Source organism: Myotis lucifugus, unplaced genomic scaffold, assembly GCF_000147115.1.
Source record: "Myotis lucifugus unplaced genomic scaffold, Myoluc2.0 scaffold_80, whole genome shotgun sequence".
NCBI lineage: Eukaryota > Metazoa > Chordata > Mammalia > Chiroptera > Vespertilionidae > Myotis > Myotis lucifugus.
In genome coordinates, this window is record NW_005871128.1 from 2,701,231 (window position 1) to 2,729,161 (window position 27,931).

At 41.8% G+C, this 27,931-nt stretch overlaps 1 protein-coding gene across 8 annotated transcripts in view; it reads right to left on the bottom strand.

Moving 5' to 3' along the window:
* DST (dystonin) overlaps window positions 1-27,931 on the bottom strand; it is a 421,009-nt gene that overhangs the window by 351,570 nt on the left and 41,508 nt on the right. For all 8 annotated transcript variants that reach the window (XR_002829777.1, XM_023755570.1, XM_023755569.1 and 5 more), the window contains exon 3: window positions 16,994-17,194. Coding sequence is in view for 7 of the 8 variants with exons in the window: in XM_023755570.1 (XP_023611338.1) it covers window positions 16,994-17,194 (201 nt within the window). In the remaining variant the exon portion in view is untranslated. The remainder of the gene's footprint in view (window positions 1-16,993; window positions 17,195-27,931) is intronic.

The following is a 27,931-nucleotide window of genomic DNA, read 5'->3' on the forward strand; positions in this document are numbered from 1 at the left end:
TGAGCATGAGTCCTACCATCTGCAGGAAACGAAGGCGCTGTGTCATTTGCTTTAAGACTAAGAGATAAGAAACAGTTGGCTCAATGCACTACTGCACAGCCCTACATAGAAATAAAATTATATACAAAGGAGAATTAGAAGTCATGTCTTGGTTCCCTGGTTGGGGGAAGGCGGGAGTGTATTGTGACAATGATGTGCAGAATTGTTAACTCTCAAGGGTCCTAGGAGCACATGCAGCTCTGATCTGAGAAGAACCAGTTTGGGGAACCTCTTTAATCTTACAAAAACAAGACCAGGGCTTCTCAGCTATATTGCATATTTGACATCCTAACAAGCCTTCCTACTACAATATCTAAAAATGCTGGATAAAATAACAACACGTGTGTGTGTGTGTGTGTGTATTTTAATGCATCCATGCGTTGGCAGGAAAATAAGGAAACGCCTCAAAAGCAAGAGAGATGGAGAAGCAAAGCACCAATACAGAGCCCCTTGAAGGCCATGTACCTGGGTGGGGACAGAAGACAAAGACAAGGCAGTCTGACTGGAACATTCTCAAATAAAGCCAGGGAAAGTATGCCTTAGGAAGAAGATGTCTGACTGAGTACTGAAGGTGCCTGGTCAAATGCTCCTTATGACGGCTTTTAAAAACAATTCCTGTTTTCAGTCCTCATCTCATTTCTGCCTGCAACACAGCCTGGTGATGCCTATTCCTGACCATGTCTGGGGTGCTGGGGAGTGGGCAATGGTTAGTCTCTGTAAACACTTCCTCCTCTTGGATAGGTCATTTACCTTTCTCCACTTGTTTTCCTCTTCATGTGTTGTGGTTCCTGATGACAAACTTCATGTATTGTGGTTCCTGATGACAAATTCTCTCACTTTCTTCAAAGATTGACTTTGTCTTTTAGTTTCTTATTCTCTTGTTGGTTTTGGAGTACTTTTGCGAGAAGAGTCAGAAATTGAAAAGTTTTTATTTGCCGTCTTGAAATAAAAAAAATCCTATGTACTCTTCAACCCACTGAAATATGGTTTCTACCCAACATTCTACATCTATCCTTTCCTCTTCCCAAAATATCAATTTCCTTTTTGTTACTTAAAATTCAGAGCAAAATTCACCCTTCTTGATTTCTTGGCAATATTATATATCATTACCACTCCTTTCTTGGAATTCCTCTTCTCTTGCTTCTGTGACACCATTCTGCCCTGGTTTTCCTCTCTGATTGCTTCTGATTCTGATGGCTTTCTCTCCCACCATTTAACACTCATACATTATTTTCTGGAATCTCAGCCTATTTTCTAGGATCTCATCTTCCTTTCTCATGCTAGAGGCTCTCCCTGACTAGTTTCATTCACTCTCATCGCTTTAACAACATTCTATGTGCTGCTGACTACCAAAACTATTTCGCCAACTTTGTCTCTTCCAGTGAATTCTGTATTCTAATATCCAACTGCTTTCTAGACATCACTCCTTGGATGTCTCACAGGCACTTCAAAATCAATACATACAAATACCAACATATCCTCCCCTTCCCCTACACCACACCCTGTTCCTCTCATCTTGCTGTGTTCCCATTTAGTGACAGACTCTAAAATTGTCTAGATTAAGTAAAACTAGAAACAAAAAATATATATATTTAAAAATGACTGTGGAACATCTACACAATGGAATATTATGCTGCTATAAAAAAGAAAGAACTCTTACCATTCGAAAGAGCATGGATGGACTTGGAGAACATTATGCTAAGTGAAATAAGCCAGTCGGAGAAAGGTAAATATCACATGAACTCACTCATTTATGGGATATAATAAACAACATGAATTGATGAACAAAAATAGATTCAGAGACATAGAAGTATCGATCAGATCTTCAAACCTCAGAGGGAAGGGGGGGTGAGGGCGGTAAGAGATCAACCAAAGGACTTGTATACATGCACATGAGCATAACCAATGAACACAGACAATAGGGGGGTGAGGCCATGTGCTGGGGGGTGGGGATAACCAGGGAGAGGTCAATGGGGGATAAAGGAGACATACATAATACTTTAAAGAACAAAGAATTTAAATTAAAAAAAATAATTTTAAAATATATATATTTCTCCCTTTTTCCTTATCCCACATATTATTTGTTACCAAGCTATGTTTATTCTAATCCTTTATAGTTCTCAAATTAATTCCTCTCTTTTCCCCTACATTATTACTATCTTAATTCAGGCCTATTCATTTCTTGCTTGGACCATAGCATTAGTCTCTGTACTCTAACCTGTACTCTTTCAATCCAGTTGCTACACTGGCACAACACTAATCTTTCTAAACTCAAATTCTCATCCCAACCCCCCCTTATCCGTGGTTCTTCAGGGGCCCCTAATGCCAAGGGATGAAAGTCCAAACTCTTTGGCATAGAAAACAGAGCACTTGGTGACCTTACTTATCACCAGCCTCATATTCTATGCCAGGTTCCTTAGGAAGCCAGGTTCCTTAGGAACTCTTTCTATTTCCCCAAAAGGACGGATCTCTCTCTCTCTCCCTCTCTCTCTTTCTCTCTCTCTCTCCCCCTCCTCCTCCTCCTTTAGGACATCCTACTCTTTCTGCTTGGAAGGCTTTCCCCCATTTCTTTTTAGTCCTTCAATACTCAGCCCAGCAACCACTTCTTTCAGCAAGCCTTCTCTGAACTTCCTACTTTGAGATAAGTGACTCTATTATTCCCTTAGAGTACCTCTATCACCCTACATTGTAACCATCTGCTTGTTCACTTCCACAAGACGGCAAAATCCCTAAGATCTTTTCAGTACATCTAGAACCCTATCCTGCACATAGATTGTTAAATAATAATAGTAAACAGGTATAGCACTCACTCTGTGCCAAATACAGTTTTGAGCACTATAAAAAGATGAATCTTCACAATAACATTATAAAGTAATGATGCACACTCTACAATTGAGGAATCTGAGCCATAGTGAAGCTGAATAACTCACTGTGCCAAAGGCCCTGAGCTAGTAAGTGCCAAAGACCGAATGTACACTTACAAAGGCTGTATGGCACCAGAATACACTCTCCCACCATTAATGTTTGCTGAAAAGTTTAAGTCTTAGCTCAAGCAAAATTAAACTAGGACCAGCACATTACTAACCCAGGTGCTCTTATATAATATAAAAAACGTTTTGCCCTAGCTGGTTTTTCTCAGTGGTTACAGCACTGGCCTGAGGACTGAAGGGTCACAGTTCCATTCTGGTCAAGGGCACGTACCTCCGTTGCTGACTCAGTCCCCCGCCAGGGTTGGGGCACCTGCGGGAGGCAACCAATCCATGTGTCTCTCTCATGTTGATGTTTTTCTCTCTCTCTGTCTCTCCTCCTCCCTTCCACTCTATCTAAAAATCTATCGAAAGAATATCCCGAGGTGAGGATTAACAAAAAAAAAAAAAACCTTTTAATTTCTGTTTCCATGATGAATAGATAACATTCAAAAAAGTATCAAGAAAGGTACTTCTGGAGCTAAAGTACAATCTAACTTGGCAATTGGCCACAATAACTGAGCCTATAATTTTCCTTTTCTCCATGGATTTCTCCACTTACAACTTCTCTTACTCCATGAGAGCTAAGCAGTAACTATTTAAAAAAAAAAAAAAGTAGACCAGAGAGTCATTATTAAAAATTTATTGAAATGCCACAATTCCCTAGGGTTAAAGTTTAGAACACAAAGCATAGTCTCTTTCTTGTAAGGTGACACAATTCTTCTCATTATTAAAATCAGAATAAGTGACAGAACTGCAATGAAGAATGACTTTGGTCAATTTCAGTATATTTCTGTTTTGTTTTTCAGTTTATCTGGCTCCACATTTAGCATAAAAGGTATTTTAAAATATCAACTAATGTAATACTTCTTAATGCCTAGCAATATAAAATATTCTCTTCCTCAAAATTACCTATACCTAGGGAAATGAAAAGAAGCAGTGAAAATAACTAAGAAAATAAAGCATACACTAAGTAACTGACAAAAGAATCAAACAATGCTTGATATCAAAGTGATTCATCAACTTCACCTCCCACTGTCGAACCAACAGTTTATTTTTATATTTAGGTTTTTAGAATTCTAACATTCTGCAACCATACTCAGACTTTTAAGCCTGAAAATAGTCAGATATTTAATGAAAGTGGTTTTTCTTTATTGGTGAAAATCATAAATACCTAAAATTTGTCTTCAGTGGAAGAAATTAAGTCTAACTAACTCTAGTTCACACTTTATTAAAATGGGAGGCTAATCTTCTTCTGTTTCACAGAGACAAAACAAACAACTTTATAATTCCAAAGAGCTCAGTAAGCACATGGAACTCCACTTTAAGGTATATGCTCAGGTTCAATGTACAATTTTGGCCGTTCTGAACTCTTGGGAAAAAGGTTTATGCTCAATAATGCTCAATCTTCTTGGAATGCAGAAGGAGAAAAGGCTGAAAGTGATATGTCACAACTGATTGCAATCACAGTTCAAGGGAAATGGTTACCCTGACAGCTGAGAGAAAGGAGCTCATTTCCAACACTTATGCTTGCTATTTAAAAATAAGTATTTTTCTGCAGCTGCAAGTTATAAAAATTACTAGCATGAGAGCACATATCCTGTAAAAATCCTATTGTTTCTTAAAGACCCGTGCCTAGTTGTCCAATTTTAGTGAAGGTAAACAGAGCAATGTTTTTTCCATTTGGCAAAGCAGCTAAAAACTATAATTCGTTCTCAATTATTGCTGCCCATTTCTAATAGGGCTAATATATAAATAAAATTCACAGATAATTTCAAAGCACCCTAACTAATGATAGTCTCAAGTCTTCTTAAATAAGCTTTAAACAGAGGTAGAAATGTGCAATCATCATCTCATCCCCCTATTTAGCAACAGAAAAGTTGAAGTATGAGCAGCAAAATGAAAGAAACAGCCTACCTCTGAAAAACCATCTCTTGAATCGAGTTACATAATGGAATGTGATGTCAATATTAAAGATGAGCTCAGATCAATTAGGCAAGTATTCAATAGCTTGCATTTCAGTCATCATCAAAATTTCATGAGCTCTGTGCGAAGATAAAAGTGTAATGTGCTGAGGGGGAAAAGTACTGGCGGAATATAAGAATTCTACTTAGAGGCTAACCAAAGAACATATATGCATATATGTGTAGTTCATGGACACAGACAGCAGTGTGGTGAAGGCCTGGGGAGGGGAGGGGACTGGGTGGAGGGGAACAAAGGCTAGGTGGGAATGCGGGACATCTATAACACTGTCAACAATAAAAAAGAAGTGTAAGACTAGGTATCAACAGATTCAGCAAGACAATGTCAAGCAATGTGATGGCATATTGCCCTTGGGGTCAATTTTGTTTCAATAATAATTCTATTTTCATATCAACAAATCTACAAAGAATAAAAAAATCAGCCTTGTCTGTTTTACATTATTTGTTTACATTTTAAATTTTAAATGCACCAGCATGGTATTATAAAATGTTCTAAGTAAAAAGCTAACAAATAAGCGAATAGTCCTTTGTTAAAAGGGAATTAAAAGTATCCAAAGGTAGCCATTGGAATATTGCCCCCTTCCTTCTGCCTTTCTAAACACCTTCTAATGGTGAATATCTGAAATCTGGAAAATTATTAGCAAAAAATTAGACCAATCTATGAAAAACAAAAGCCAGAAAAGGGACTTGATGAAGCAAAGTGTTGATGACATAAATTTCAACAAAAATCTGTTTCTTTTTTTTTCAATGTCTTAAACCTTTTATTAAGGACAATTTCAAGCTTTTACAACAATAGAAAGGTATAAAGAACTACCATTCACACATCATCCAGCTTCAAAAATTACCAAATCCTGGTCAGTGTTGTTTGGACTATATTCCTACCCACATTTCCTCCTCCACCCCCCTGGATTATTTTGAAGCAAATCCCAGGGACCTTATTATTTCATTACTATAAAGGCCTGAAATAATACAGTCTTTGCAATTAATATGCAAGTTTAGATGGTTTTAGATCAGTACTGTTTATTCCAGAATGTTTTGATTCATATGCAAATACAATATACAGATACAATAGCGCTTAAGACCTCAACTAAGAGTCTACATTCCTAGTAGTTTCTCGTTTTTAAGAATAATGATACCACTGTCATCTCATTCATATGAAACATGTCTTGGCATCTGATATTCATTCAACCAACAGTCATGCCCACATTCTGTGTACAAGTAATTTAGTTATTTTCTTAGCATTTGCTACTCATAATTACTTCTTGTTTATGTTGTGCCTCTCATACTTCATGAAAGTTTTACTTAAAATAACTAAAAGTATATTCTTATCATTTTGGGTCCTTATTCTATGAACCTTTCTTGTTATTCTTCTGCCTCTGTGGCTGCAGTGGTTGTTAAAACTTAATTTCTTTTTAATTTTGGTAAAATATACAGAACATAAAATTTACCATCTTAACCTTTTTTTAAGTGTACAGGTCAGTAGTATTAAGTACATTTACACTGTACATTGTACAAACAATTTCCAGAACTCTTTTCATCTTACAAAACTAAAATTCTATACTCCCCATTTCCTCCTCCCATCAGCCCTTGGTAACCACCATTCTAGTATTGTTTCTATGATTTTGCTACTCTAGGCACCTCACAGAAGTAGAATCATACAGTATTTGTCCTTTTTTGCGATTAGCTTATATCATCCTATATAATAAAAGCCTAATATGCTAAGTGTCTGACTGTCAGTTTGACCAGTCACTATGGTGCACACTGACCACCAGGGGGCAGACGCTCCGACCAGTAGGTTAGCTTGCTGCGGGGGTTCGGCTGATAGGGACTGGGCGAGACAGGTCGACACGCCCTGGACGAATCTGTGCCCAGGACGAATCCGCGCACCGGGCCTCTAGTTTAGTATAATGTCCTCAAGGTCCATCCATATTGTAGCACATGTCAGAATTTCCTTCCTTTTTAAGGTTGAATAATATTCCACCATATGTGTATATCAGACTTGGTTTATTCATTCATCCATCAATGGACACTTGGGTTTCCTCTACCTTTTGGCTAATGTGAATAATGCTACTATGAAAATAGGTATACAAATATCTCTTTGAGACCCTGCTTTCAGTTCCTTTGGGTATACATCCAGAGATGGGATTGTTGGATCTTGTGGTAAATCCATTTTTATTTTTTGAGGAAGTGACATACTGGTTTCCATAACAGCTACATGATTTTACATTCCCAGTAATACTGCACAAGAGTATTTAAACCTAATTTTAACACCAGATCAAATTAGGTATCTGATCTGCATCCATCCTAGTGATGCAATTGGTATGTAGTGGGGGCAGGGGGTGTCAATGGTGATAAGTCAGTGACATTCCCCAGCATCAGAGTTCATAACCCACTTTACATTTGATAATTGAGCAGCATGCACTTAATAGGGTTAGGCTAAAGTGGACTTGCCAATACATGAATACTCTAGGGTGGCCAGTCTAGATAAGGCAGGCTGTGAGCAGCTCTCAAAGATATATAGCTACTCCCTGGGAATGAGTCAGGTTGAGAAGAATGAATACTTCCTCCAGGCTACTGGAATCTCCATTCTTGTCCCTGAAATCTCTCACCCACTTCCCCAGGTGTCATCTGAGTAAGAGATCTCCCAAATAGATTGCAAGGGTGATGGATGTCTGCTTCCATCTAGACTTATGACCTTGGGTCAGTCCCTTACTAACTGAGATACAGTTTTGTCAAATTGGATTAATAATATATACCCTCCCCAATGCACAAGTTGGTTGTGCAGATTAAATGAGATCATGAATATGAGCACACTTTTAAAAATACGAAGTTCTACTTAACTACAAAGTGCTACTACACAGCAGTAATTTTCCTGAAGCACCCCTGTCATCTCCACTCCCGTCACACAAACTGAATGCTGTTTGGATATGTTCAGTTTTCATAGTTTGGTTTTCTTAAATCTCACTTCATTATGTCACAACAACAACAAAAGAGGCACTATTGAGAAATCAGACAGATCCTTGCCGTAGAGGAGTGCCACAAAGGTGATGTTTGGAAAAATGGAGAATTAGATGTAGGAGAAAAGGTCCAGAGAAATGGAAGTATGAGCCTAGTGAAGAAAAAGCTTTTTTATTCTCAAGTACAATTAACTTACTAATAATGAGAGACATCTAGCAATGGGAGATTTTTTAAATATATTTTTAATGATTTCAGAGAGGAAGAGGAAGAGAGAGAGAGAGAGATATCAATGGTGGACCTAGCCGGTTTGGCTCAGTAGATAGAGCATTGGCCTATGAACCGTAGGGTCCCGGGTTTGATTCTGGTCAAGGGCACATATCTTGATTGCAGGCTACTCCTCGGCCCAGGCCCTGGTTGGGGCACATGCAGGAGGCAACAAAAACCAATTGATGTGTTTCTCTCATACCGATGTTTCTTTCTGTCTTTCCCTCTCTCTTCCACTCTCTCTAAAAATCAATGGAAAAATATCCTCGGGTGAAGATTTGAAAAAAAAAAAGAAAGAAAGAAACATCAATGATGAGAGGGAATCACTGATTGGCTGCCTCCTGCACGCCCCCTTACTAGGGATCGAGCCCGCAACCCAGATGTGTGCCCTGACCTGGAATCGAACCCAGGACCCTTCAGTCCGCAGGCTGATGCTCCATCCACTGAGTCAAACCAGCTAGGGCTAACAATGGGAGATCACTAAAGGTACTCAAGCAATAAAGACTAGCATTAGGAGAACGTTGAATCAGATAAACTCTAAGATTCCCTCAAACTTCAACATTTTGATTTCATAAGGACTGATGGTAACACAGTAGCAGAGGAGCTAAACTTTATCCTCTTCACAGATAATAAATACAACAGGAAATGGTCGTAAATTGAAACCCATGGGATTTAGGGCAAAGATCAAGAAGTCATCTGAGGCAAAGACAGCTGTTAAAGGTCAACCAGAATTCCAAGGGAAACTATGCCTGTGTCCTTTAAAATAAAAGAATTTAGCCCTAACCAGTTTGGCTCAGTGGATAGAGCGTCAGCCTGCGGACTGAAGGGTCCCAGGTTTGATTCCAGTCAAGGGCATGTACCTTGGTTGCGGGCACATCCCCAGTGGGGAGTGTGCAGGAGGCAGCTGATCGATGTTTCTAACTCTCTATCCCTCTCCCTTCCTCTCTATGAGGGATCAATAAAATATATTTTAAAATAAAAATAAAAAATAAAAGAATTTATATCCATCCTCCTGGAACAATTTAAAGACTGTTCTGGTGAGAGGCAAAGTAATAAACCCGAACACCTTTGAAGGGCCTTTCTTTTCAGTTCTTTCATCCTCTGTTGTCCATGAATTTTAAGTGTCTCTCTAAAAGTTTTATTTAAGTTTCATTGCTTGGAGTTTAAAGAATTTAAGGGGGGACCCTGATTACAAGAAAGACAAAATGAATAACAAGCAGTCAAAATGCTGACTTTGAAGAGGTTCAGGAGCTAGAAAGATGTGCTTATATTTCTCCAAGCAGAACCCCTGAATCCCTTTACCAAGTTAATCTTGGTTTCATAAACTGTTTGAGAAACTAACTCTATATTAGCACTGCTCATTTAATATAGTCCACCTACCTTGCAAGTTTCTGTATATATATTGATACCAAATCTATATATATAAAAGGCTAATATGCAAAGTGTCCCCTCGGGAGTTTAACTGGAAGACTGGGAGTTCCATCACTTGCTATGATGTGCTCAGACCACCAGGGGGCGACACAGAACAAAGGAAGGCCCTGGCTGGCAGCTGGAAGGCCTCAATCGGCCCTGATCACCAGCTAGGCCTAGGGTCCTATCCGTGCATGAATTTCATGCACCAGGCCTCTAGTTTATAATAAATGAAATCTTTTGTAAGATTTAATAAGGGAGCCTGACCATTGTGGCTCAGCAGCTGAGCGTCTACCCAGGAAAGAACCAAGAGGTCATGGGTTCAATTCCCAGTTGGGGCACATGACCAGGTTGGGGACTCAATCCCCAATAGGGGGCATGCAGGAGGCAGCCAATCGATGTGTTTCTCTCTCATCAATGTTTCTATCTCTATCTTTCTCCTTTCTTCTTTCTCTAAAAAAACACACACAATAAAAACATATTTTTTTTAAAAAAGGTTCACTAAGGGAGGCATAGCAATGTGTGTAGCAAAGACCCAGTAAGTTGAATGAACACAATTCAATAAATCCTTTTGGGGCAGTTAGCAAAAGAAATTTGACTTTATTAATTCAATTCATGGCCAAGAATTCCAAAGATGAAAAGGAAACAAACATTTCCTTTAGGAGTTCTGTATTTGATGATTAATTAAGTCAAAATAAGGTATGAGCTGTATAGTCAAACCTTCCATAGAAAGGGAAGTATCCTGAGGTTTTTCAAATAAAGCTGCCTGGTCCTACATGTTTGAAAAGGAAAGGGAAGGGGAAGGCCTTTTAATAATCTAAGCAGGAAAGGAACAGAGAAACATCCTACTGTATTTCAACAAAATCAAGAATGTGTAGTTAGTCTATCCTACACTGCAGGCTTCCAAGTACAAAAATGACCTGAAATCCCGTTACTATTAATTTTAAAAAATAAAAACTATGCAATATTCCAAAATATCTCGCAGCCTATAATGATCTGAGCTGCAATCAGAAAAGTGGGGAAATTTCCCAAAACTCAAAAGCAAAATCCAAAAAGAGAAGGAAAAGAAGGGTGAGGCCAAGGAAGTGGTTTAGGAGTAAAAAGAACAGGAAAGCGAAATCATTATGTTAGAAAATCATTTTCTGCTACTTTCTGTAGTTTCGACCAGAGTTGTCTTTTCTTGGCCTAAGATGAATATCCTTAAATGAAAGTCAAAAGGCCTGGACCCATCTCTGCTGAAGGCAGCTGCATTGCTGAGGGAACAGTTGGAAGTTATAAGGGAACCTCAGTCCTCTTCCCAACCTCTCAACACTGGAGAATCCGAGGCTCAGTTCCCAACTTTCTTCTTTTCTCTCTCAATATTCACTTCCTGATCATCCCATCCCGTGTCATGGATTTGATAATATCAGTGTGCAAATGACTCCCAACCCAGACTATGTCTTCCATGAAATCCAGACACTAGGATATCTAATAGATATGTCAAACTGTACATATTCAAATTGAAAATTTGATTTCCAGCCCCCCAAACCTGTTTCTTCCTCAGTGTCCACCATTTCAGAGAATAGGACCACCAATCATCTGTGCTAAGTCTGTCTGTCCTCCAACTCCTGACTCAAAATTCTCAGGTTCAATCATTCATTTACTTGTGGTGGTGGGAGCCCCAGCGTGAGAAGACAGAAGCTCTTGGGCCAAGGTTTTGCCAGCAGAGGGAGCAAGCTACAGCCTGGGCAATGATGTGGGAGTGTTAGCAATTGTCAATCACATATTCTTTCACCTCCGTGAGAAAGTCTGAAATTCTAAGTCATGAGAAAGCGTACAGGATGCTGTTGCAGTGTGCAAAAAAACTGTAATCAGCCCTAACCGGTTTGGCTCAGTGGATAGAGCCTCGGCCTGAGGACTGAAAGGTCCCAGGTTCGATTCCGGTCAAGGGCATGTACCTTGGTTGCGGGCACATACCAAGTGGGGAGTGTGCAGGAGGCAGCTGATAGATGTTTCTCTCTCATCGGTGTTTCTAATTCTCTATCCCTCTCCCTTCCTCCCTGTAAAAAAATCGATAAAATATATATTTTTTTAAAAATTGTAATCAGTACAACGTAACAGGAATAGAGACGGTGTGCCTGATTATTTTCAAGTACTCTAAAGTTTTTATTTCCCCTTACTCCACCCCCATACCAAACACATAAATTCCTCTCAGGCCTGAGAGTTGTTATACAGGAACAGGTTTGCCTGAGTGAGCAATAGGGTAGAAAGACTTGCTACTTCCTAAGTGCTCTGCCACAGAAATAGAAGATCAATAAAATGCATGGCAAAAAGGTTTGGGGTTTATCTATGGTTTTTAATACTATTTGAAAATAGGTTTTTAATGATGTAATAGTTGAAAGACACAAAGATCTCATCTATATCTGCCATTTATGCAGGTAGGAAAACAGACTCAGAGCTTAATGCTTAGGAGAATTGATTGGAATAAACATCTAGCACCATAAGTGTGATGGTTTGGATTTCCATTCCCCAACTGCTTCAGTCAGCGTGCTTGGGTCTAAATCCTAGTCCCATCATCTACCAGCTATGTGACCTTGACAAGTGTCCTCTGAAAAGCGAGCACCGATCCCAGAGAATTGCTGGGAAGATTAAATGAGAAAAACACAGGGAAGTACACAGAGAACAAGGTCCATGTGTTAGCAACAGAGTAAGCATGCAGTACAGTAAAGGGAGAGCTCTTAATAGGATGCGGAGGATGTTTAAAAACTCTAGGATTCAGACACACACAAAATAGTTCTTTGTAATGCCAACATACTAAAGAACCAATGGAGGCTGAATCTAATTATCTCTTCTGCTTCAAGGTGGTAGAAAATTCCTAAGTGTTCCAGCGTCTTAATGTATAGCATAAATCCCAAGACATATGCATTTCCTAAGAGAAAATCAGGATAAATTTTTAACTAACTCATCTTTAGAAACATTCCAGAGGAGCAAAATAAAAAGCATGCATATTATGAAGTTTACATTAGTGATCTCCATTATAAATTCTTATAGGCACATTTGAGTATAAATTATGAATTCAGAATAGGTAATTTGGTTACAGCAGCCAAGATGCTGGAGTGGAATGCCTTCCGCGTGGCACGTGGCCCATCTCACAAAGAGGACAGTCCTCCTGAAAGTGGCTGAAACTGCACTGTCACGATCTCTGACTCATCTCCTTCCCAGCTACATCTGTTCCCGTCTCTCCCACGCAGGGGCCTGTTTCTCCCTCAGATTGCCCCTGGGAATGCCTGGAGTTCTTCATATAAAGTCATTCAAGTAATCCTGAGTCAGCACAGCGGATTTATTTCCACTCCAAGCCACCGTCAGAGTTGCCTTCACGGCCATGTGTGGTAACACTGATTTTCTCCAAATGTGCATGTTAGAAAAGGCTCAGGCTTCAGGCACATGTTAAATAGGGTGGCTCTAGCAGGCACTGCTGACAACACCTACCCAGAAGAGGACACAAGGCCTCAGCTCACAAAAATAAGGACATGTCAGCACGAGCCATAAGGTTCCAGAAGGCTGAGCAGGAATCATGTGAGACAAGGAGCCAACAGCCTCCTCACTACCAAGTTTGGTGATAGCCAGTCTCCAGGATGACCCCCTAGGAGATGCAGGAAGATGGGGGACATGAGCTTTACCTGCCCCAGAGAACACTCCCCAGGATCTTTCTATCGCTTCAAGCAACAGCGTAACCTCCACTGTTATTTCCTGCCCTCTACTGTCCCCCTTTCCAATTGCTCCTGAGGAAGAGAGGGTGAAGGCTGTCCTCAGATTCCCCATCAGCAGTGACCACCAGACACCCACAGAGAATGTCACGGGTTAGGCCCAAGTTCAAGTCCTAACACCTCACACCCACACTCTGCAGTAGTTGCTTCGCAGGCCCCTGTCCTGCTCCCCTTCAACTCACTCTGCTCACGTTTAATCCTCCTAAAACCTTGCTTTGATCATGCTACTCACTTCTCCCAGTGTCTCCATGAAGCACAGAAAATGAGTTTAAATGCAATGGTTGTATGGAATGTATCCTGGCCCCAATTTCTTTTTGCAGCTCTACCCTGTACTTCTCTTCTATAAATCCTCACCTCCAGCCAAATGGTTCTCAGTACTTTGCTTACTCCACTTCCCAGACGTAACATCTGCTACCTATCCAATTCCTACCCAGATTTTAAAGCCCAACTCAATGCAGTCTCTTCCCAGAAGTAGTTATTCCCTGATCATCCTATGGTGTATTAAAAAAAAAATCACCTCTCCATTCTCTGAGTTTCTATAGAGCATAAGTACATGTCATGAATAATATCATTCATTCATTTACTCAATAAATGCATCCAGATGAGATACCCTAAATCACATGATATGGCCCCCAAAGAAGTCCAGGTCTAGGGGAGGAACAGATAGGAAGGAATTACCATTTATTGAGAGTTTATTCTAAGCAGGTCACTGTGCCATCTATTTCCATGTCAGCTCAGTTCATCCTCACAACTTAAAGAGGTAGCTATTGTTTCGCTTTACAGTAAGAACTGAGTCTCAAAGAGTTGGACAATTTGGCAAAGATTACCACATGTGATTTTTATCCTCCACTGCCCCTTTCCCATCTCAGAGTCTCTGCCCATCTCTGCCTCACTCTGTCCTTGGGATGCTGACCTCTATACTGTGTGTCACCCAAACCCCTCTGCCCTCTGGCCTCCAATCAGGTTGGGTGACCGAAAAGCACCAGCTGTAGACTCACTGCGCCTGCTCCCTTCCTGCCTCATCAGGTTCTGGCCGTGGCTGCACTTCTCAGCCACAACTCCTGGGGGAGGGTTCTTCCACGGCTCAGCTCCCCTTACCAGGATCTAGTTAAGACCATGGCCTTCGGATCAGGAGTGGTAGGCAGGGTCTACATGAAGGTTGGTGAAGCAGCTTAACCCTGCCTGCACCTCTGTAAACAGTCCTTTCATTAAACTCTCTTCAGTTAAATTCTCTCAGTGTGCCAATTATTTCCTGCCACATGCACAGAGCAGGATTTGAACCCATGTCTGTCTTACTACACAGCCTGCCCTTTTCACTTGAATAACTGCTATGTTGGAGATCTGTACAAAGTGCCACGGATCAAAACAAAAGGCACTTCACTCTGATAGGAAGGATCCAAAAAGACTTTTCTGAACAGTCACATGAGCATAAGCCAATCTTACGAGGTGAACTGAAATTCACCAGGAAAACAAAGAGTGAGGCGTGGCATTCAAGGACAATGTAGACAGCAAGTTCAAAGTCCAGAGGCATCAGGAATACACCGCACTACCTAAGGCAGTTATGTACAGTGCTCATGAGAGAATAATGGTAGCTGAGGGTTCTCAAACTGTGATGGTAAACACGTCTCCATTCTGATCCTCGTGGAAAGATTACAAGGAGCAAAGAATTAGCTAGATTCTGAGCAACAGAACCAGTGTGCCTATTCCCTACCTTCAGCGGATCCCCCATCACAGACAATAAACCCAACTATTTAGCATAATGTATACACCCTTACTGACCTGGCCCTGCCTGACCCATCCAGTCTCATCTGCCAGCACCACCTGCGCTGGTCCCTGAGTATGCCATTCTCTTCAGGCCTCTGTGCTTTTGTACATGTTCTTTCATCAGAGATTCCCACCTCCACTTTCCACCTGATAAACTTCTTGTCTCCAGGGCTCATCTCAGGCGTCTGCTTCTCGGTGAATATTTCTGGCCCTCTAAGATGCTCCCATAGTGCCTTGTGCATAGCTCTACAACAGCATTTTCATAACACAGACATGCATTGTGTTTACTTGTTTACATGTCTTTCCATTCACTCAGCTGTGAGTTCCTAGACCAGATTGCAGAGGTAAATGCTTGGGCTCTGGAGGCAGGCTGCCTAGATCCAAACCCTAGACTTTGCTCCCTAAGAACTAAGTAAACAAGTTATTTACCTTCTCTGTGCCTCAGTTTCATCATCCACAAAATGGGAATAATAACAACATGTACCTCACAGGGTTGTTAAGTGAGTCACATAGAATAATTCCTATTACAAAGTAAGCCCTCAATAACTATTAGCTATTAATATATGTACTTCCCTTATTTCCTGTATAAAAAAGTTTGTTAAATGAATACATTTTCCTATTTCATATTGCTCCACATAGGTACCAAATACTACTAAGCCTTTGTTGTATTAAATTATGAAAAGAACACTCATCGCTAAATGCAGGAGTGGGCAAAAGTAGATAAATAATTGTTTGCATGGAAAATCATACAATAATTGATAAATAATAATACAGGAATAAACTGTGTCTCACACACTCACACTGTAAGCCTACTTTTGCCACCCCTGTGTGTACTTAATTTACAATTGGTTAAAGTTAAACAGGACCTTTTCTTGCCATTGCCCTTGGCCGGTCACTGAGTCAGACATTCTCCTGGCTTTCTAGCAACGTCCCCATGTGCCTGCCACACATTTACCCCCACAAGGGCAGTTCAGCTTGAATGACTTACAAAGACTTATTATGAAGTCAACCTTGGCTCCCCTAGGTTGGCATGAGGAACGACAGAAACAGGTTCCCTACAGTACAGGAGCGAATGTTAAAGCAATTCAAAATTACTGCAGTTATGAAATAGTTTTTTAAAAGCTTGAAAGGGGCATTTTCTAAGCCAAAATCCCTAACTGTCACAGCGTTGGTAAAAAGTCCACGTGTAAAAACCTCAACTAAGAAAAAGAATCTGCGCGCACACAGAGCAATGTGCTTGCAGGTGAGCAAGAGGTGGAGACCAGCGTCCAGCTGAATGCCAGGTGAGGCAGCACTGTGGCTACAGACACTGGGTATCTGGATGAAAAAAGGGCAACCCAAAGGCCACACCTGAGCAGCCCAGCACCTTACAGAGTCTCTCTGGCAGCTGCCGAGGGCAGCACAGGCCTTACTGGCCCAAAACCCTCCTGGAGGGGTTCAGCTACCACCCCGGACACCAGGTCCATCTTCCCCCCCTGCTTCACCCATCCTGACACTGGCTTTGCAGTCACAAACACACCCCCTCGCACGAACTCTGATCTCTCCTTACTGTACCTCAGCTGGCTGGCCCGTCCTCAGTCTAGACCTGGCTCCAATGAGGCTCAGGCCTCACCGGTTTTTAAATCGATGTCCGCCAGTGACTGACTCTGGCCTCTGTGACAGCTCTGTGCCCCAACACCGTCTGTGAAACCCGTGCAACCACATTCCTTGCTGGGACACAGGTGAGTACACCCTCACTTGGCATAACAAGAGGAAAACCTAGTTATTCAACGTTAATCTGATGATTTGTTTTTTAAACTAAGAGGCTGACCACACCATGTGACAGTGTAGATAACATTCTTATAAAAGACGGTTCTCTACTTACAGGCCTTCTGGTCGCAGCGCCTTGGACGGAGTGGTAGAATTCCGGCTGGACGCGGCTGTTTTTCTTGATTCTCCGCTTCCTCGCTGAGCTGTCTTGCTCACTCAGATGGTGAGCTTCCACCACAGTCTTGGCTTCCTCCAGGCGGGCGGCCGCGGCCGCTGCCGCTCGCCTTCGAATATGCCGGGGGCTTGCTCTGAATCCCTGCGGCAGAAAACACAACCGAACAAATCCCGGTTTGTCCTGAGTTCACTGGAAAATTCTATGGGGCTCCTTATAGAAAGAGCGCCCGAAGCCACCAGGCTCAGTGAGATCACTTACGTTCCCACGGTGGGCACATGGAAGGAGGCTCAACATGCCAGCGAGAGTCCTCCACCAGCGTTCTCCGAGGCACCTCCGTGGTTCAGGGCCCAGAGTTATTCCACTTTAAGAAGTGTTTCAATCCCATAAACCCGGTCCCCCTCAAAAAAGTGCAGGTGAGCCACTGCTTTACTTATGCATATAGAAATCAGACGACAGGAGAAGAAGGGCGTCTCCATTTAGACAGGAAGCAGGGCACGGGGAATCACACTGATTGACTATTATTCCAGGGTAAATACTGGAGAGCGGACTCATTAAAGGAGGAAGCAGGAATGCAAAGAATCGTTATAAAATACCATACAATGGAGCTCTGAAACTAAAGGGAGGCAAAAGGGAGGAGTAAAGTGTATGGGTTTTGGGGTCAGATGAGTCTAGGTCCAAATCCTGATCTGTTCATTATAGCTACACACTCATTAAACATTTATGAGTCTAACTTTTCTAATCTAAGAAATGGATAGCAGTCTACTCACAGGGTTAAGTTTTAGATACGGTAATATATGTAAAATTCTAAGCACAGCATCTGGCAAATATGAGATGCTCGATAAATTGTAAATTTTGCTTCCCTTCTAAAGTAAAGTGAGGATATGGGCAACCTGCTAGTGATGGAAACAAGTTCAACCAAGCCCTAAAATGCATTTGGAAACATGCAAACGATTTTGGAAATTATCCAAAAATTAGTCTCTGTCCTATGTAGCTACAATTTACTAACAAGCAGGAAAAGAAGTCTAAGGCAGAGTTCACGAACACACCGGAATGTGTGCTCGAGGGTTAAAGCGGGCAGCTGAGGACTCACGGTGCTAGCAGATCTTGGCGAAGGAATCAATAAAGGAAGCTGAGAATAGTCTGTATTTGGCTTAGTTTAGTGGGTGGCATTTGAAGAATGAATAGAATTTATATTCCAGGGAAACAACATAATAAGTAAGATGATAGATGGATGGATAGAATATTTATGTAGCAATATGAAACATTATTTGGTGATGTGCCAGGAGCTCGTACAAGCTACACACGCAGTATGGTGGCAAAGTAGAAGGGATGAGGCGTTAATGCTCCAAGGAGGGCTTCTCTGAGATTGTGGGTCTTCTGAATTTTAAAAGACATATAAAAACTTAAAGATTGCAGTACAAAGCAAAAAGAATGGGGCGTAAGAATTTCAGGGGAGAAGCAGTATGACCAAAGGCCCGAGCACGATGCTGTGGGATACTGAGTCATGTGTGCAAGGGATGCTCACTGAGGACCATGAGAGAAGGTCTGGAGTCGGATTATGGAGACCCCCAATACCAGGGTGAAGGATAGGAAGAAGGAGACAGAAGTACGGAGGGGATGGCCCACAGGGTCCAAAGCAGCACTGAAGTCAACAGAAATAAATGAGGAAATGCAAATGGATTTGGTCATAGTTTGGGTGCTTTCTTCTCATCCCCAAACACATAGCCTGTTTCCATCCTTCCCTTGCGTGCAAGCTCAGCTGGATCCCCTTCAACACCAAACAGTCCGTGCTGGTGAAGAGGAGAGAGCTGGGCCAATTGCTAAACTGTGTTCTAGAGCAGAAGTAGGACCAAATGCATAACAACCACCACGGCTGTGTTTAAAAATATGCTGTCGCCTAGACTCTTTCTTCCCCCCAACCCCCACCACCACCCCTGCTCTCGCTCTTTCCCCCCTCCCTTCTCCTCTCTCTCCTTCCTTCTGAATTAGACTCACCAGGGGTAAGGCCAAGAATCTGATTTTGGGGCAAGCTCCTCTGCCAATTTTCAGCACTTTGAAGACAGACCCTCCAGGAGCCGAAGTGTAGTCTGACCACTAGGTGGCACTAACTGTCACAGCCCTTGCACTCTTTCTAGTTCAGAAATGCATGCCCTGGTAGAAATAAAGTACTTGATAATGTACTAGCTTCTGTCATAGTAGGGTGAGTTAAGTGTGTCTTCAGAAAGAATGCAGATTCTCCTTCTCTTGTGCTCTTTTTGCTTAACTTGTGTTATTACCAATAGTCCTCAGTGGCCTACAAATTTTAGAAACAGGAAAAATATATATATATAAAACTCCCTTAAACTAACAAGAACAATTAAATCATATTGGTACAGCCATTCTGGAGAGCAGTAACCAGTAAACCCACATCCCTGTATCTAGAGAAATTCTTCCAAGAATGTCTAAGAAAATAACCAAGCATTACTTATAATAAAAATTAGAGTTTAAATGTCTTTCCAAAATTTCAGTCATTTTCATTTCACATTCATTTTTTTCAAGATGGGGGCACCACCATAGAGGCCTCTGTGATTTCTCTCCTATCCAAATACATTTGTACTATGTTTAAATGACTTTTTATGAGCACTCTGGTACACTACGCAAATTTCGCAAGACCATCTGGCTTTAAGTATTGCCTCTGTCAGTTATTCGTTGTGTGGTCTTGGATAGTCACTTACCCCTTTCCTCCTCTGGAAAATGGGGTTCACGCTAGCATGTATTTCATAGCGATGTTGAAAAAAATAAATGAACTAATCTATGTGGAGTACTTAGAAGAGCATTTGGCACATATGCTAAATAAGTGATGTCTATGATTGTTACGTATATGACTTGTGTGAATAAAAGGTATTCTTAATGACAAAAGTGTTATTAATCAGATGTAAAAGGGAAAATTAATCACAGCAGGTGTGCCTTGCTGACTGACACATATGAGGTACCGCCAAGATACAAACCACCCCTGATCATTAGGAGAGATTTCTTTGCCCAGGGAGTCCCAGGCACCTACTCTCCAGTAAGTCAAACTATCTGGGCTTGAATACCACCTCTGTCATTACTAGGTATGCGATCTTGGCCAAGTTACTTCTCTGTGTCTCAGCTTTCTCCATCTGTCAAATGCATATAATAATACCTCTCTCACAGAGTTATGGTGCTTAAATGAGATAATCCACATTGGGTACTCAGAAGAGTATATAGATTACAATAGTAGTCAATAAAAGTATCACAATTATTACTACAATTCCTGGCTGTTAAAGTAGCAATTTACGAGCCAGCAGTTCAGAGCTATGACTGCAAATATTATAAACAGAGGAAGTCACCTTTTTTATTTCTCTAAACCACTGCAGAGAAGTATAGGTCCTTGGTTTATTACACTTGCTTGTCCTAATTACTATAAAAAATTAGCCACAACTTTTAACAGAAGGAAATTTTATTTTAAAACAGTAGGTGGTGCTATAACACTTTATAGGTGTTAACTGGATTTGATGGCTGGTATATAAAATCCATTCTCCCTTACGTGTTTGATCTTCCCTGGGTACCCTTTAACCAATAGGTGATGGACACTTGCAAGTCTCTCAGTAGTGGACTTCTGCCACTTTTTAGGCTGCCCCATTTTATCAGCACCTTTTGAGTAATAACTTTCAACAAGTGCAGTCTTGATACATAGCTAAGTCAGGGTGCTCCACAGTCCACTCTAGATCTTGCCTCATGAGTAGGCACATGGCAAGGCTGAACCAAAGTCTCTCTGCTTGGATACTGAATACTACATGAGGGATAGAAAGACTGAAAAATCCAAAGGGGTGCATTAGTTCTGGTGGCTGCACCAAAGACCTTCTAAACCTGTCTAGTTTTGTCTTTTCTAACCAGTCAGTCTTGCTTGTGAGTTCTATCCTATATTTGTAAATAAGTCTCTTTTGGTTTAAGTCAGATTTTGTTGCCCACAAAAAACCTTGGAGCATACTCTTTCTGTTATGTTTTCAGGTGGTTACCTATTTTCTTCTGAGCTGATAAATGGAAAAAGTTAACACTTTCAGGTAAGAATTTATGAGATCAAACTATCATCCAGTTTACTGATGAAGCATCTGAACAAATAGAAACTTAAGATGTTGAATCATTGAGCATTTACATACAATTGCTTTTGTGTTATTGTTATACCTGGAAAACTAAGGTTAAATATTATGAAGCTTAATAAGCTGATGTTTATAAAGTATATAATAACCCTGTAAAAACTATGATTCTCCTCATCCAATGCTAGAAATAAACTGTATGGCAGAAGTTCTTGAGTCTATGAATAAAATTCAAAGCAAATGGGGTGGGCAGTCAATGAATGTGGATGGGGAAAAATTATGTCTTTATTTTCACTAACCACTAATTTAGCATTATTATTCAATTATGAATGTAGGCCATAATCCTGGTATTATTAGCAGTATCCATGATTTTTGCCACCAGAAAAAATCACAAATATTTAAATACTAGAGTCCGGGTGCATGAAATTTGTGCACGGGGGGGGTCCCCTCATCCCAGCCTGCACCCTCTCCAATCCGGGACCCCTCGGGGGATGTTTGACTGCCAGTTTAGGCCCGATCCCAATCCCCAGGATCGGGCCTAAACCAGCAGTCGGACATCCCTCTCACAATCCTGGATCGCTGGCTCCTAATCGCTCACCTGCCTGCCTGCCTGCCTGGTCACCCCTAAATGCCCCCCTCCTCCTAACTGCACCAGCCTAATCGCACCTCATTGCCTCTGTGTGCTGGCCTGATTGCCCCTAACTGACCCCCCTGCCAGTCTGGTCACCCCTAACTGCCCCCTGCTGCCGGCCAGGTCACCCCCAACTGCCCCCGCCCCCGCCAGCCTGATCGTCCCCATGCAGCCTACTGTTCAGTCGTTTGGTCGTCCCTCACTAACCTCCCTGACAGCCTGGTCATAGGCAGCCATCTTGTGATGGCGTGACACTCAATGTGCATCTTACCTCCTTATTATATAGGATTAAATTATTGTGGCTGAAGATATTTTGAAATATCACTTCTACTCAGTGTTACTTCAAAGTCACAGTAGTTAGTAAATCTGCCACAAGATCTTGTTATTTAATACATTAATAAAAGTATATACATTGCTCGGTCAAAAATGTTTTTAATAATTCACCATTATATTTCAATAGAATTGGCTTCCCTTGTAGTTCTGTTTATTATTTTATACATTTTAAAACATTCTGAGAATAAGTCCGTGAGTTTCACCAGACTGTCAAAGGGATTTATGGAATAAAATAGGTACAGAATACAGAAAATCTCAGAAATTTCCATAAAGAGTATATGACAAGAAATTGCTAGTAGCTCACTAAAATCCATATTTGCCTCTTTCTTGGACACAGCTCAACTACATTTCCCAGCCTCCCTCGCAGGGCCATGTGACCGAGTTCTAGCCAATGGAATGTGGACATAAATAACAATGCCATTTCTGGACCTAGCCCATGAACACTCTCCACAGCCACTTCTTCATTCTCCTCTCTTTTGGCCAGGATGACCTTGAGAACAACCTTGAAAGTCACATATTAAAGATGTCAGTGCCTTCATCAGTCTGAGTAACTGCATGGAGGAGGCCATTTTGCCAACCTGTTCAGCTACCTGTACCTTTAAATGAGCAACAAATACATTTCCATTTTGTTATACATTGAAGTGTATGTTTGCTATACGAGTTTGCAGTACTCTCATCAATGATTATCAAACTTTATCAAGCATCAGAACCACCAGCAAGGCTGATGGAAACACAGATTGCTGGGCTTCACCCTCAGAACTTCCAACTGAGCAAATCTTGGAAGGGACTGAGACTGCATTCCTAAGTCCCCATATGCTGCTAATGCTGCCATCCCGTGACGACAGTATGAGAATCCCTGCTCTAATACCAGATCCTGACCCTTACCGTGTGGTTAGTGAGTAATCTGGGTCATAATAACAACGTTCCCCATTGTGCTGTGAGCAGCAGGACTCTTGAGATTAAAGCAACTTTGTCCTTTGTGGTTTTAAGAATCCTGCATTAAAAGAATGGCCATGAAAGCCACTCTGTCAGCTAGATAAGAACATAATGTATCTAGCCCAACCCATGCTGCTCAGTGGTTGAGCATCAGCCTATGAATCAGGAGATCCGGGTTCGAGTCCCAGTCAGGGCACATGCCCAGGTTGCAGCCTCGATAGGATGGATGCAGGAGGCAGTCGATCAATGAGTCTCTCTCATCATTGATGTTTCTAGCTTTCTCTCCCTCTCCATTCCTCTCTGAAATCAATAAAAATATTTTTTTAAGAATATAATATATTGAGAACTACCTTTCTGTTTTCAGAAAGAATGTATTCCCTGGCAAATATGGAATAATAGGGCAAAATATTGCTTTTAAAGTCTTCTAATTATTAATCATTCTTTCGTAAAGATCACTGGTTCCTGGAGATAGGATGACAGAAAAATGTCTATTTTTAACCTTTGCAAAGTCTAAGGGAGTATTAGACAAGTTTCTTTACTTTAGACAATTTCATAGGTTACTACTATAGTGTTTCTTTTATACTGACTGATACTATATAAACTGGTTATTTGCTTATATAGAAAATCTGACTGGCAGAGAGCCTTGATGATTTTTTACAAATTTCAAATTAATCACAACTTAAATGCAGTTTGGTAAATAGAAATCTTTTCAATCTCTCACTGATTTCAAACATCCCCTTTGGGATATATGCCCCCACCTCCATCCCTGCTGCCTGGGGGAGTGTGTTTTGTACAATAACACTCCCCACCCCTACCTCCAGGTCATGGTTACTGGGTCTTGATACTTGGTCAGTGTCTCTCACTTGAGAGTTCAGTAGAGAAACACCAAAAGCCTGGGTCACTTAGCAGAGAATTTGAAACTGGGGGAAAAATCATTTAGTTGATGTGTGTGTGTGTGTGTGTGTGTGTGTGTGTGTGTGTGTGTGTGTGTTTGTACATGAGCGCAGAGCCTAGGATTCTTATTAAAATACATATTTTAAATTTCTAACAAACTCCCAGGGGATCTCAATGCTGCTGGCCTGTAGACCAAACTTTGGGTAACAGGATGTAGTGGCCTGATGGAGACTATGTGACCCTTGTATAGACTGAGGGTAACAAGTACAGAAATCATGGTGAGCAGAGAAAATCAACTAATAATAAAAGGAAAAGCAGCAGCTAGTGGAGTAAACCTGAGTCATACCTTTGGCATTTCACTGCAGGAAGGGGGCCTGAACTCCACAACCAACTCCCAACTCTGTGAAGCCAGACCCTTTAAATTACACATATATCCTTACAATGTGCCCTAAAACACAGTAGGTCTCTGAATGAGCTTAAGATACAAAATATGGCCTCCATGGTAGGAATGGGGAAAAGATAAAAGGAGACTTTGAGGTTGAAACTACTTGAGATATAGTATCTTCTTTAAGGAGCTTGAAGTGCTTTTTAATCATAACTGTTAGATTAACTAAGCAAGGATCACAGGGTACACTCAGAAAACTAACTGTATCCTCTCTCCTGGCTGTCCTTCAAACACTCAATAAGGGGTTGGTTTTCTCCCAACCCTACATAAAATTTGGGGTAGATCCTGTAATTTTTCTGGCCTTTCTCATATAATTAAAAAGCCTTCTAGTCACTTCTAGTCACCAAAACAGTACCATTCCAATGAGGTCATATCACTCCTCCTTGCTTCCTCTTAGACAGGATTTAAAATGAGTCCAAGTTCTTTCTCCCAAGAGATCCATGAGAAATACTCATGCATCCTTTGCCCCAACCCATTCTGGGAGAGCCAGCCACCTCTGCCCACCCAACCACTAGAGCAGCCAGTCAGGTACCGTCTCTGGTCCTATGGGATTGTCAGTGTGGTGTGGTCCCAGGCTTGGCACACAGACACTGAGGGCACAAGTCCAGCTCTCCTAGTGGTCTCCTTAACGCTGCTCTCACTAAGGCTTAAGAAGATTTGGGGTGAGACTCAGTGCACTGTTGGGACTTTTCTAGTCTCTATCCCTGAGCTATCCAGTAGGATAGCCACTGCCCACGTATGGCTGTTTGTACTTAAATATTAATTAATTTAAATTAAATTAAAAATTCAGTTCTTCAGGCCCACTAGCTACATTCCAAGTGCTCAATTCCACATGTGACTAGTGGTTACTTACTGGATGATGCAGATTAAACATTTCCATTATCACCGGAAGTTCTATCGAACAGTAATGCTCTAACCTCTCATAACTGGATCCTCAGCCTTTATCCATTCAGCCTAAAATTGGTGATGGGTGACTATAAATATCAGGGTAGGCTAGCTGCTGTAACAGGCAACAACAAAATCTCAGGATCTGTACCCAATAAAAGTTCATGTCTCTCTCATGGCAGTCACATGTGGATCAGCAAGGAGATAAGTGCTCTGTTCCATGCATTCAGGGCACCAAGCACCTCCCATCCTGTGGCTCCTGAGGTCCTCAGTGTCCTCTCTCCTCTGCTCGGTTATGGGAAAAGGGGCAGGATGGTGTGTGGATGGTTTCAATGAGCCGGGCTTGCAAACAGCATACATCACTTCTCCTTCCGTTTCATTAACTAGAACTCAAGTACACGGTCATCACCTAACTGTAAAGAAGCTGAGAAACATAGAGAGGCCATGGATCCAGAAGAAAAGAACACAGATACTGATGAGCAACAGCAAACGGGGCCACAGGGCCAGTGGCAAAACCAATTTTACAGCCACTTCCTTTGCGAGTCCTGCCTAGGGGTCTAGCTCTTCTCTCTGGCAATGTGCTCCTTACCAGCTACAATACTTGGCGCACAGACAACACTTAGACTAAAAGAGTTCCATTTACACATCTGATTACATGGCCAAATACCATTTGAGCCCCGTTTATCTAATACTTTTCATCATTGTCCAGCTGGGTAACTATATCCAACACTCTCTAACTCTTTACAGTTGCATAAATAAAAATAATAATTTCTAGTTATCAAGCACTCCCTATGTGCCAGACACTGTGCAGGCATCATCTTATTATTTCTTGTGGTATTCCTCAGAGGTAGACACTATTTTAATGCCTGTTTTACAGATAAAAAATAGGCACTTAGAAGTTTGCGTAAGACTTAGCGTCTGCCCTGGAACTGAAACTCAGGTGACCTGACCTGTCCTCTCCATCAGGGGTCAGTGAACTCGGGCCCTCCGGCCAAATCTGACCTACTACCTAGTTTGCAAAGTTTTATTGCAATACGGCCATGCCCATTCATGCACATATTGTCCGTGGCTATTTCTGTTACAAAAGCAGGGTTGATCATTGCAAGATAGCTCAGATGGCCTGCAAAGTAAAAAACCTTTAATAGGTGGCCCTTTACAGAAAAACTTTGCCAATCTCTGCTCCCCAGTGTCCTGTAGGGCCTTGAGCGCACTGCTTCGATCACAAACTGAAAGTAATCTTGACTCGATGTATTGGTCTCCTAGTATGTCCTCTCCAACAACACCCTGGTCTGCGAAGTGTAAGATCAGTCTAATTTCACTCTGGCAGCCACGTCTACTCCATGTTTGTGGTTTCACAGGCAGATTAAACAACATGTTATGCTGTTTCGTCAAACACATGTTACTACCCAAGGACACACTTGCATTATTTTTCTAACAATAATTATGCCTATTCCGGATGATTTTTTTTTTCTTATGGACTATTATTACCCAGCAAGAGGTTTGCACAAATTTCTCTGTCAACTCTACTGCTTTAGGTACACCACGTTTCACGCCATGACCCTTCCCACCGCCTGCTTTGGTTTTTAGAGATAAAACCATCAGCAGAGTGACAGTGAACAGTGAATTTTACGGGCAACGGCTGTCCAGTGAGGCAAGGCTTATTTGACCTATCCTCTTATTTTGTCTCAGATGGAATTCATCAAGATCATGTTTTGTACCAGAATGAACCATGAAAATAAAATAAATGTTTGACTTTTAAGAGAGTCTCAGAACATGGAACTCACATTGCATTTGTATTAAGATCAAGTTAAAAGTAGCACAGAAATCTACTACCCACAAAACTACACCAATGGCTGCTGCGGGCACCACCCACATTTCACCTCCCTGAGGGAGGCGCTCTTTCCCAGCTGCTAGTACTAGTGGCCCTGGTTTTTGCTGAATCCCGACCACACCCACTCCCCTGGGGCCAATGCCCATCAGTGGGAAGGGGGAGTGCTTGCCTCAATTAGGAGCAACTCTTCAGAGCCTCTCAGCTCCGGAACTTCGTGGCATCTGCGTGAGGCCTTTGCTGCATGTGCATCACCATTCACCTTCGCCCTGTGCCCAGTCCCCATCCCTAGAAGTACTATTCCAAGGGCACTCCCCCAGTCAATCTCCTGCACATAACCTCCCTCTCAAAGTCTATTCCCTGGGCCCCGACCTGCGACAGACAGTACTCTCGCGATTTCCTAAAGAGTCCATCAATAACTTCTCAGCCGTATTTAACACTCAGTGGCAGGAAGGAATCAGCAATAAAGAGTTTCTACAAGACAGCAAATCCATCAGTACAAAAAAAATGTGTGTAACAGCAAAATATCGGGCAGTATATGCATCAAAATCAGGTAGCAACAGGACACAGAAGCAGCAGCTATGGGAGGAGTGAACTGGGGAGAAGACTGAAGAGGGAAGCTGAAGCCCCTTTCTCAGCTGAGGAGGGCAAGTGAGGAGGCTGCAGTGGAGAGAGGAGCAGCGAGCTGCTCCCAGGCAGCCGAGCTCAGCCAACCAGGCATCCAGCCCAGGGCACAGACAGTCCTGCGCAGTGACAGGCTCTATAAATAGCAAAGCAAGCAGCAAATCATAGCCCAGCCTTCATAATCACAGACTGAGGGGGCCTGCAG